Source organism: Bos mutus, chromosome 1 (assembly GCF_027580195.1).
Source record: "Bos mutus isolate GX-2022 chromosome 1, NWIPB_WYAK_1.1, whole genome shotgun sequence".
NCBI lineage: Eukaryota > Metazoa > Chordata > Mammalia > Artiodactyla > Bovidae > Bos > Bos mutus.
The window spans coordinates 114,814,288-114,826,747 of NC_091617.1; the positions used below are offsets into that span (position 1 = coordinate 114,814,288).

At 36.3% G+C, this 12,460-nt stretch overlaps 1 protein-coding gene across 1 annotated transcript; it reads right to left on the reverse strand.

Annotated features, from left to right (window-relative positions):
- Positions 1-1,056: 1,056 nt before the first annotated feature.
- SUCNR1 (succinate receptor 1) lies at positions 1,057-11,734 on the reverse strand. Its single transcript, XM_070382832.1, has 2 exons — positions 11,631-11,734; positions 1,057-4,751 (listed from the first exon to the last, which is right to left on the reverse strand). Exons 1-2 carry the CDS (start codon positions 11,631-11,633, stop codon positions 3,804-3,806), a joined length of 951 nt encoding a protein of 316 aa, XP_070238933.1. The 5' UTR covers positions 11,634-11,734; the 3' UTR covers positions 1,057-3,803.
- Between the last annotated feature and the right edge of the window lie 726 nt (positions 11,735-12,460).

Below are 12,460 nucleotides of genomic sequence, written 5' to 3' on the forward strand. Positions count from 1 at the left end.
ATCTTTCCTTTTAAAGAGCTTATAGTCTGGATGCAAGTCCTTGTCAGGCAATGCTGGTTTGCTGAAATCCAGAAAGAAACCTGTTTGTCTATTCGGCATGGGAAATAAAAGACGAGTTCAAGATGAACTCAGCAGCTGGAAAGTAAGTGGGTAAAGATCCTACGGAAGAGAGAGCTTACATATGTTGTACGTAAACTCTGTTCAAGTCTCTAGCTAACCTCTGAAATGTGGGTGTGCTGGGTAGATTCTAAACAACTGAGTTTCTAAGCTGGCTAAAATAAATGAACTGAGATTTCAGAGATTTGAATTTGAATTTCAGCCATGAAATAAAATATCAGTACTTTTTAGGAACATAACAGAATCTAGAGTCTCCATAACATATTCATAATGCTGAGATAGCAGTCTAAATTTATTAGGTGGGAATAAATAAGAAATTGTCAGCCATGCTTAAAGAACTTAAAGAGAAAAAGCTATCAGTGGAGACCAAGTTCAAAATAACCCAGATTTGGAACTAGCAGGCACAAATATTAAGCATCCATTAAAACAATGCTCAAAAGTATAGAGGAAAATATAAGGGTCAAGGCAATGGCAGCTGGCACATGTATTTGTGTATAGACATTCTTTCCTTCCTATAAAGTAATGTTCATTATAAAAGCAGTGAGGACAGAGAATAGCTTGACATACACACTCAAAAGGAGTATTGAATTCAAATTTATCCTATAAGACATTCATTCATAATGAAGAATCATTTAAAATGTACCTTGTTTGGTGCTGTGAAGACAATAAAATATTTTTTAAAATTAGATAGTTTTTCCATTAACAGACATAAGAATTGACTTTAAAATGCATTTTATGAAAACAATAGTCAAAAGTAGTCTGAAGCCCCAGAGGTAGGCAGATTTATTTTCAGATTTGGGGAGAAGTCCTAAAAGTAAGGCTTTAAGATGGAGAGACAGATGATATAGACCTTAAAAGAGGCTTAGATTTTTTTTTAATATGTGGGCTTAATAAAACAAGGGTGAGCATCCAGGAGTCCTCAGTAGATAAAGTTCTAAATATAATGAAATGAAGTAGCTATCTTGGTTGAAAGGTATAATTTGTGACAACAGGGGTGAGAGAGAATGCACAGGGAATAGGTGGGTCCAGACTGCAAAATGCTGGACCAAATACTTTAGTCATGACTCTGGAAGGTACTAAAAAGCCAAGAAAAGACAAGTTATAAAACCCAACATTTTTTCCCTCACAAAACACAAATGCAGAAATGATATCCATTATTTATTGTTTGAGATTCCATTCATTACTTATTGCTTGCAATTGTAATCACCTTGTACAAAATGCAAATGGAATAGTTCTTATAACTTCCATGCAGATCATTTTAATCAGTTAAGGATTATTACATGGCAAATTTGAACAAAAAATAAGAAGTATGTTATAAAATTAACATTTTGCTTATAAAATATGTGTAAGAGCTCATAGTTTCACAAAATATTTTGCTATACTATTAGAAAAGCTTACCCCTACCACTTCTTAGGATAGGTGTGGCACAAATTTAATTTCATGTTTATAAATGAAAATCAATGCATCAAATGCAAATTACAGTTAAATTATATGTTTGCAGATAAGCGAATCTTTCTTTCCTAAGACCCTTTCTTGTGGCCTTTTCTAATGAAAAAAATTCAGAAGATCAACTTTTATCAGGCAGTTATAAAATGACATTGACACTTTAAAATTATTGAAAAACATGAAAAAAAATTAAAAGCCTAAGGTTAGGTAGGAAAACAAATCCTTTGTGAGTAATGTTTTTTTACATATTTCAATGGGAACATTTTGGGGTTTTGGAATGTCAGGATATAATGTTACCAGGAAACCTCAAAACAGGGGAGACATGGAATTTTATGTCTTTGCTCCTATAATGCTTATTTTTATCCTTTGCATTACAGCTAATGACCTTAAGGAAAAGAGCATAGGCATGTGGCCATGTACACATTTTACTGCATGTAATATGTAAATTATTATGTGATACTTTTTAACTCTAGATAGCTAATGCAGCACTCATTTTCCCTCTCCAAATTTGATTTGTGGCATGGGATAGTGTTTACATAACCCTCCTGGAATGATCTAGATTGATAGGTACATAAATGTTCTGTACATTTTGCAAATTCATATAGCGTGTTTTGTTTAAAACATTTTCTCCGATGGTCTTAGGTATGGTCTTAGGTCATAGGCTTATTCTATGAAAATAAGTCTCATTGCAGATATGAGTCACTCTCTTAAGATAAAATTGTCCTTGTAAATTATCCCATTGCTTAAAAAAAAAATGTGTGTGTGTATTGGGGGCAAGGGGCAGGGGTAGAAAAACTGATTTTTCCCTCCGAAAAAGGAAAATAATTAACTCAATAAGTTTTGACATTACCATTTCACTTCCTCTTATTTTCTGGTTTTATGATATTAATATATTTCAAAGTTTACTATTTAATCAAGAGCAGAAGGCTAAAGAACTTAATATACTTCCATGCGCTGAAAATCACATTGTGATTATAAAATACCAGATGGTATACTGATTATAAAAACAGTGCACTGACTTTGTTTTGTTTTGTCTTCCTTTGAGTTTCCTAGTAGGTGCTTTGTGTTCTGTGACTTTGGAATTTTTACAGTTATCCTTGGTATCTGACTCTATTATTTTTATAAAGCCACTTACACCTAAGTCCCCTGAGAGCTGAGCTCAAATATGTCTCTATTAAATCACCTGTTTAGGTTCTCTTTAATATGATTCTTTGCACTAAAAACCATATAACATCAGAAAAGGACTTATAATTACAACTGGACCCCAATTCTTAATCAATATAAGGAAATATAGGCATATTTGAACCAGTTATATTTTCTATGCTCTTTGTTGTTACTATTATCTCTAAATTTGCTCAAGAGTACAACTTCTAGCAACAATATTTAACAGCACGTGACTAATCTTCTCTTATTTGGTCTTCATAAAAAATTATGGGATTGTGTGAGTAACCTTGTATGAATAACATTGTATGGGCTTCCCCAGTAGCTCAGCAGTAAAGAATCAGACTGCAATGTGGGAGACATGGGTTCGATCCCTGGGTCAGGAAGATCCCCTGGAGAAGGGAATGGCAAGCCACTCCAGCATTCTTGCCTGGAGAACTCCATGGACAGAGAAGCCTGGCGGGCTCTAGTCCATGGAGTCACAAAGAGTTGGACATGACTGAGCAACTAACACACACACACACACACACACATATACACACACACGAATAATATACAGAATATTGCCAACACAATTTTTTTTTTACAATCTGACTAGTGATTAAACACTGGAGAAGGAAATGACAGCCCACTCCAGTGTTCTTGCCTGGAGAATCCCAGGGACGGGGGAGCCTGGTGGGCTGCCGTCTATGGGGTCACACAGAGTTGGACACGACTGAAGCAACTTAGCAGCAGCAGCACCAATGATTAAACACAAACAACTTGCAACTTTATCTTCTGTTCCTTTTATACTGATTGAGAGGGTCTTATATCACGTAGAATTTTGGACTTATATGCTCAAACATTAGACCGTGCTAGTCCAACTTCTTTCAATGCTTAGGTCAAGAAACCAATAAACACCTTCCATCATCTTCTTTTCACACACCCTGGATCCAGCATGCCTTTAAACCAGAGTCAAGTCTGTAGGCCTCTCTGATTTATGTCTGAGTTAAACTCTAATCGACCTACAGCTGCTTCTGTAAAACAATCTGCTACACAGGCACCTCACTATTCTCAAATGAAAATGTTAGTCCATAAGCTCATCTTCTGAAGAATGTAAGGGCCTTGAAGTGGTGCCTCAGTTTATTCATCAACATCTCCCTGAAGTGATCTCCCAAAAGGAAATAGAAGACAGGGTTGATGACACTGTTCAGAAAGGCCAACGGCCTTGTCAAGATGTACAAGGAGTTGATGATGGCTTCAGTGCATGGGGACTTCTTCCAGGTCTTCAGGCGTGAAGCAATCCGGACATTTCGCATGACATGGTAAGGAGTAAAAAGCACAGAGAAGATCACAACTGCCATGATGACTAAGTGGAGAGGCTTCTCAAGGGGCAAAGCTGTAGTGAGCTGCCTGTTCCTCTGCTTTAGAAAGAGAGCAATCTTGAAATAAAAGAAGCACATCACAAAAAGGGGAATGAGAAAGCCCAGAAAGGTTAGACACATGCTATAAATGAAGCTTTGATTGGGGTCCCCAGAACTTGCATAATCAGTACAGTTGGTGCTATTGTCATCAGAATGTATAAAAAGAAGTATGGGCAGGAGCTCCAAGGTTACTAAACCCCAAATGGCCAAAGATATTAAAATAGCAAATAGTTTCTTTTGCAGGAGGTGTTCCCGGAAAGGATAGTTCATGAGCAGATATCGATCAATGCTGATAAAAGTGAGGAAAAGAATACTGGTATAGAGGTTGGCATGAAGTACATATCGGTTGCTTATACACAGCACATACCCATATGTCCATTTTCTCTGGGCATAGTTTCTCATCAGCATGGGAAGGGTACACAAAAAAGCCAAGTCACAGATAGAGAGGTTGAAGAGGTAGATGTTACTGCTGTTCCAGTTCTTCAGGCAGAAGAGGTAGCCAAAAACAACAGCAGTATTCCCAAGGATTCCCACAATAAACTCAATGCCATAAAAAATGGGAAGGTAGCGGCTTTCCAGGGCAGTCTGCACAGCCTGCCAGTGTTCACAAGTTGCATTCCATTCCTAAAGAAAGGAGAGAAAACATAAGGATGAATCACTAAAGTAAGACTGAAAAAACTACAAAAAATCATTGCCTTCATTATTAGCATCATGATCAACATCATCATCATCATAAAATAACACTTAAAATTTGAACTGCAGAGAGTTGGTTACATTAGTAAGGAGTGTGTATGTATAATACATAATTATATGCCTACATATCATTAATATATTATTTTTACCTATACTTATTGAGATCCTGGAATGTGAAGTCAAGTGGGCCTTAGAAAGCATCACTACGAACAAAGCTAGTGGAGGTGATGGAATTCCAGTTGAGCTTTTCCAAATCCTGAAAGATGATGCTATGAAAGTGCTGCACTCAATATGCCAGCAAATTTGGAAAACTCAGCAGTGGCCATGGGACTGGAAAAGGTCAGTTTTCATTCCAACCCCAAAGAAAGGCAATGCCAAAGAATGCTCAAACTACCACACAACTGCACTCATCTCACACGCTAGTCAAGTAATGCTCAAAATTCTCCAAGCCAGGCTTCAGCAGTACGTGAACCGTGAACTTCCAGATGTTCAAGCTGGTTTTAGAAAAGGCAGAGGAACCAGAGATCAAATTGCCAACATCCGCTGGATCATGGAAAAAGCAAGAGAGTTCCAGAAAAGCATCTATTTCTGCTTTATTGAGTATGCCAAAGCCTTTGACTGTGTGGATCACAATAAACTGTGGGAAATTCTGAAAGAGATGGGAATACCAGACCACCTGACCTGCCTCTTGAGAAACCTGTATACAGGTCAGGAAGCAACAGTTAGAACTGGACATGGAACAACAGACTGGTTCCAAATAGGAAAAGGAGTACGTCAAGGCTGTATATTGTCACCCTGTTTATTTAACTTATATGCAGAGTACATCATGAGAAATGCTGGACTGGAAGAAACACAAGCTGGAATCATGATTGCTGGGAGAAATATCAATAACCTCAGATATGTAGATGACACCACCCTTATGGCAGAAAGTGAAGAGGAACTCAAAGCCTCTTGATGAAAGTGAAAGTGGAGAGTGAAAAAGTTGGCTTAAAGCTCAACATTCAGAAAACAAAGATCATGGCATCGGGTCTCTTCACTTCATGGGAAATAGATGGGGAAACAGTGGAAACAGTGTCAGACTTTATTTTTCTGGGCTCCAAAATCACTACAGATGGTGACTGCAGCCATGAAATTAAAAGATGCTTACTCCTTGGAAGGAAAGTTATGACCAACCTAGATAGCATATTCAAAAGGCAGAGACATTACTTTGCCAACAAAGTTTCGTCTAGTCAAGGCTATAGTTTTTCCTGTGGTCATGTATGGATGTGAGAGTTGGACTGTGAAGAAGGCTGAGTGCCGAAGAATTGATGCTTTTGAGCTGTGGTGTTGGAGAAGACTCTTGAGAGTCCCTTGGACTGCAAGGAGATCCAACCAGTCCATTCTGAAGGAGATCAGCCCTGGGATTTCTTTGGAAGGAATGATGCTAAAGCTGAAACTCCAGTACTTTGGCCACCTCATGCGAAGGGTTGACTCATTGGAAAAGACTCTGATGCTGAGAAGGATTGGGGGCAAGAGAAGAAGGGGATGACAGAGGATGATATGGCTGGATGGCATCACTGACTCAATGGATGTGAGTTTGAATGAAGTCCGGGAGTTGGTGATGGACAGGGAGACCTGGCGTGCTGCAGTTCATGGGGTCGCAAAGAGTCGAACAGGACTGAGCAACTGATCTGATCTGATTGAGATCCTTTGAACTATATGCTAGACACGGATGACAGTTTTGAGTAAAATAACATTCCCCATCTCAAATGACTTTTCCTCTCTTGGGAAAAATTAAGAAAGAAATGAGTGCATGTCACGTAATGATAAAGATTGTCAGACAAAAGGAAAAGCACACGCAAAGGTCCAGAGATGGAAACATGCATAGAGGACTTGACAAACAGCAAAGAGACCAAGAAAGACTGCAGTGAAATAAGTGAGAAGTCAAATTAATTATGTCTTCAGGATTGACTGTGGTCCATAGCAAATCACAGTAGTTCAACAAATTCTCTGAGCTATGTTTAACTGAACCATAGACTAGAAGAGGAAATAGCGATTCTTACAACTTCAGTCTTGCAATTTTAATGGCTTTGATTTTGTTTCCATATTGACAAAGGATTATGCTTATTGTATTATGTTTATAAAATACAACTCCTGTCTTTTAATTTTGCAACAAGAGAACATATTTATTGACATATGCCAAGCACATCACAAATATTATCTCTAATTTTCAGAAAAATCCATTTAACTCAATTCCACTTCTATCCCACTAGACATGAGAAAAACCTGGGTTGAAGAATTAAATTACTAATCACAGGTCACCAAATGTCAGGGCCAGAATTTGCCCTGCAGCCCACGGCACCGCACACAGTGGATCCTTCACTGTAAAATTGAGCAGGCTAATTTGAAGAACCGAGCAGATTGGTTTCACTCTGTATTTGAAGTTATGTGAGTTTACTGTTCTCTCACATTACCAGCAATTTACCACATTTCTCATTGTCATACCTTTCCAATTTTTTCAAACCTCTGTCCTACTCATCATTAGCAGATGGTTTTGCCTGTGAATCCCTGAGAAGAACCTGGTCATTGGGTGTCCACTCTCTGGTTCCTGCCTCTCTTACTATCCTCTCCTTCTTCCTTCCTGTGACAACAGAAAATATCTATTTCTCTTGGCTTACTTCAGATTAAACTCATCACTGAGTTCTTAAGATTCCTACATGTTATTCATCATCTTTTCAGCCTCTCTATTTCAACTTCATCCTTTCCAATGGCTCTTATATACTCTCATCTTGTCTTAAAAGCAAGGCATATATAAGATTAAACAACTCTCCCTGGTTTCACATGTTTCTCTCCTTGTCATACATTGATCAACATTGGAGCTGTCTTCACTAATTAGTTTGACATCCTGACACTGTATTCCTTTTACAATCTACTTTAGTTTGGCTTCTGATCCATCACTCCACCAAAATGGCCTCCGCATTACTCCATCTAATGCTTATTTTTTCAGTCATCTTATCTGACGCCTCTTCATACAGATATATTTCTCCATTTTTCATAGAAAAACTCCCTTATTTTGCCTTCTGTGACATGAAAATCTCCTAATTTTCCTTTCTTTCCCTCCCTGGTTGTGTTTTGAAGACTCTCTTGTGGTCTAAGCCTTCAAGGCCTAAGCATTAAATGTTGACTTCCTCGAGGATCAATACTGAATCCCTTCTTTATCTAAACTCCTTTCTTTATCATATCCCTTCTTTTCACGCCCATGGTGTCGATGGCATTGTCAATACCATAGACATGAGTTTGAGCAAACTCTGGGAGATAGTGAAGACACGAAAGCCTGGTGTGCTACAGTCCATGGGGTCACAAACCATTGTTAGCATCTGAACAACAACAATCTAGATGCCTGGATGATCCAATCCACTTTCTGTCTTTAATGACCATTCATATATCCACCTATCAATGTACATCCCAGCCCAGCCCTGTCTTATAAGTGCTAGTGGTTTATAGTTATTACCATAGATTGATCTCTCAGAGGTACCTGTCTCTAGAAATCCTAAATAAGTTCTCCAACTTCCTTCTCAATCTTGCTGTACCTCCACTTAACTCAGTAAATGGCCACACCATTTACTGAAATGTTCACCTTAGACATCTGAGCAATGTCCTTGAAGTCATCTGTAGCTCACCTCCAATAATGAATAAACAACCATGTGTTGTTGACTTCAATGTCTGGATATTTCTCTAATTCATCACTATTGCTTCATATCTTTCATCACCATTCTAATTCAGGCCACCAGCATCTGGGACTATTTGATATTCTCCTATTGTCTTCTCACATCTTCCCTGGCCCCCTTTCAGTCTACTTTCAACATGATAGCCAAACAATATTTAAAACCTGCAATCAAAATTCTGATCATATTTCTCTCTGCAACCAAAAGGCTTGAATTATTTTCACAGTCTGAGGAATAAGTCCATAATTTTTAGTGAGACTCCAATGCCTGCATGGTCTGGCTCCTGGACTCCACTTCAACCTCATCTAGTATTATTCTCCTCCTTTCTCATCTTTCTTCCTGTTGTTTGCATGCACAGAGAATTTTCCTAATGTTCAGTTTGTTGGATTTTTCACTGACCTTTTATATGATCTTTACTCCATCACATCTCTGTCTTAGATCTCCGCTTCTTTCAGACTTCAGCTTAAGTGCAGTTCTCCAAGATAGATTCTGACTCCCCAGTCTAATTAGCCCCTGCCCACTGTATACTTAGTTTTTTCTTAGCATTTCTCACAACTTTATCTTACATACAGTTTTTCTTCTATACCTGGTACTGGTCTATAAATAATCGCTTAGTGGAAAGAGGAACATAAACACTTGACTTTTTACAAAGCATTTTTATAAATATTTCCTCTGAGGTCTAATAAGTGGTAATCCACCAAATTAAGCTCCTTGTTCTATTTCCACATAAAAGATGATGTTATATATATAGTATGAAAGTGAAAACATTAGTCACCAAGTTGTGTCTGACTCTTTTGCCATCCCATGGACTGTAGCCTTCCAGTCCCTCTGTCCATGGAATTATCCAGGCCAGAATACTGGAGTGGGTTGCCATTCCCTTCTCCAAGGGATCTTTCTGACCCGGGGACCAAACCCAGGTTTCCCACATTGCAGGCACAGTCTTTCCCATCTGAGTCACCAGGGAAGCCCTATATATAGTATGACTAATATTCAAAATTAGCAATAGTAGTAGTGATATCTATGATTTAGACATATAGTTGTAGAAGGTAAAATTTAATATATATCTTCTAGGATCAATTTTAAAAATTTAAATTAGCTAAAAAACTGAAATTTGCATATGAAGTTAATAAACCTCAGAAAGTTCAGGACAGATACTACAATATTCCTATTGATGAGATTCCAGATAATTTTTATTCTGTCCTTTCTGCTTTTGGTTTATTTGGACTGTCTATTTTTACTTCCAAATCAGCATGTGTGATATTAAACATTTCTAGAAATGCAGTAGAAGTTCAATGGTATTTACAAAATACAGGCTTTATTTTTCAGCTCACTGGTAATTTTTCAACAGTATTTTTTACTCTATTCCCAGTGACTTCCCATTCCGTGATTCTGGAAGTTCTCTCTTCCTTGCTTTCTGTGACATGGCGATCTCCTTGTTGTCCTTTTTCCTCTCTTTGTAGACACTTTAACAGTCTAATATTTCTTTGCCCATGTTGAAAATATTAGTTTTTCAAGGTTCATTTCTAGGCAACTTTCAAAATGTTGGTGCATGCACCCAAATGAATATTAAACCAGTAGGAAGTTTCATCACGACAAGAAGCTTACTCGTTTCATTTTTGAATTTCCTCTTTTTCTAATTACGATTCTTTCTGCCTAGTCAGTGCTTAAATGTACTGACTTATGGGAACAGCTTATGTGTAGCATAAACATTTGGCTGCCATGAAAGTAAGGGTAAGGTTGTCTAACATTTTCAGACCACTATAACCTCAACTGGACCCACTATTTTTAGATTTCAATTTGTATGAGTATGTCTTTAGTGTGGTAATCACAGTACAAATGGAAGTAACGTAGTCCTTTAAGCAAAATTCTTGTTGAAGATGAACTTCCCTCATGAAAAATGAATATTCTTTTTGCTTTTTAGTGGTTAAATTCTTAAATTTCAGAAATAGAAATCAAGATAAATATGTTATAGCTGATTTGGATGAATTATTTTTAACAGGTTTTTTTTTTTTTTATTAGATGTTGGCAATTAAAGTGAAACCTTCAACTATATTTATAAAAATATATCTAGACTTGTTAGAGGTATTAAACTATAAATAATATTCAAATTACATAAGTAGATCACTAGTTCTAATTTTTAATTTGGGAACAAAGTGTTACTTTAATTGTATTCAGCTTTTTAAAAATGTACATTTTTGACACAAATTTAAAACTGTTTGATAGTCTATTAGCTTTTAAAGTGTTTTTCTTATAACATCAAAGTAAGATAAAGAACATTTATGAAATTTTAATTCTTAACTACTTCAAGACTATTTAGCAATATAAATATTTATAAACAAATTGCTTTTTCACTAATTTGAATGAAAATATTTACACTGAAAAGATATAATCATTCAATATGAATTACTTCATCTTTTATATATTTTTGTATATTCCAGAAATTATACCAGAAATCAAAGTATTAAAGGCTGATAGAATGGTTTCAAATTGTGTGTTTATGAAGCTCTTTAAAAATACTTAACCAACTATTGAAAGTTCTGGAAGTTATAATAGCAACAGTTTCTACAATTTTCTCCTTTCCCTTGGTGAACTATAAATATTCTTAAAGGATATAATTTTTACAAACAAATGCTAAATCTCATTTTTAGAATGCCTTAAAATTTCTTCTGACACATTATTTTCTGAGCATGCAATTATTATACATTATAGATTGTTTCATCTGATTTAGAAACTTTAGTTTTCTAAATTTTCTATAAGTATTTATATTTATCTAAATAAGTCTAATTATTCTTTTTGTTGAAATATGTTACCAAGAATTAGCAAATAAAATAAATAAACCCCTTTTAATAAATTAGATTTACATTTGGCAATTGAAACAAGACATATAGTTTGGCAAAAAAAAAAAAATGTAGAGGAAACAGCTATGACTTTCTTTTGGCTTCTTTTGCTGTTCTTTGTGTACTTACAAATGACAGTTCAGACAGTTCATTTAAACACTGCTTAAAATCTTAATTGCTCACAGACCACTTTTAAAAGAAACCCCCAACTAGTGGGAGGTCTAGATTACTTTATACACCTGGACAACATGAATTGCATTAGAGCTTACCATTTTGCCAGGAGGCTTGATCCCTCAACAGAAATTTTTTGCCAGCGACTTGATTCAGCTTCTGATCCAGTGCTGTGCTGCTGACCATAGTTAGTGCAGTCTCATTTGCATATCACGTGGCCAAGATTAATAATTCAAAAGTTCAGGAAAAATGTCAAACCCCCAAGTCAGCTGTTCATGTAAGGAACTTCCTGAAAAGTTGAGACATAAACTAATTATTCATTTTATGGAAAACACATTTCACAAATAGATGTTCAAAAGGTTACTGTTGAAATTATTCCTTTCACTAGCAAAACAGCAGAGAAGCACTCATTATTTCCATGTTTATTTGTTTATTTAAATAATAAGAAAATGTAAGCACTGTATGTTTGGTTTACAACTGCTTCTGCTTTTTCTCCAGTTTTCAAATTCACAAATTTTGGTGAATTCTGTATCGGGCATATAAAAACTAAACAACTATTATCAACATGTTTGAGGGAAATATAAAACTGAAAATTTGAAGGCAAATCTGGATATTGCTGTCAGAGTACTAATAAAAGGGATACTAGAGTTTTAGGCATTTTCATTTTATTTTCAGTGGTTAAAAACAAGAGACACTTAAAAAAATACATCAGATGGCCAGGGATTAGGGAGAAAGGTGACAGCTAAGTAAGATAACCTCAGTAGAAGGCAATTTACACATCCCAAGCAATGCTCTGCATAGCACCTGGAAACATATAACCACCATTTCAAACAGGAAACACACCTGGCTTTTCTGAGGATTATATTAGATTTATACTCAAGCAAACACTCAGTCTGCTTTATTTGAAGCCTAGTAATGATGCTGAGAA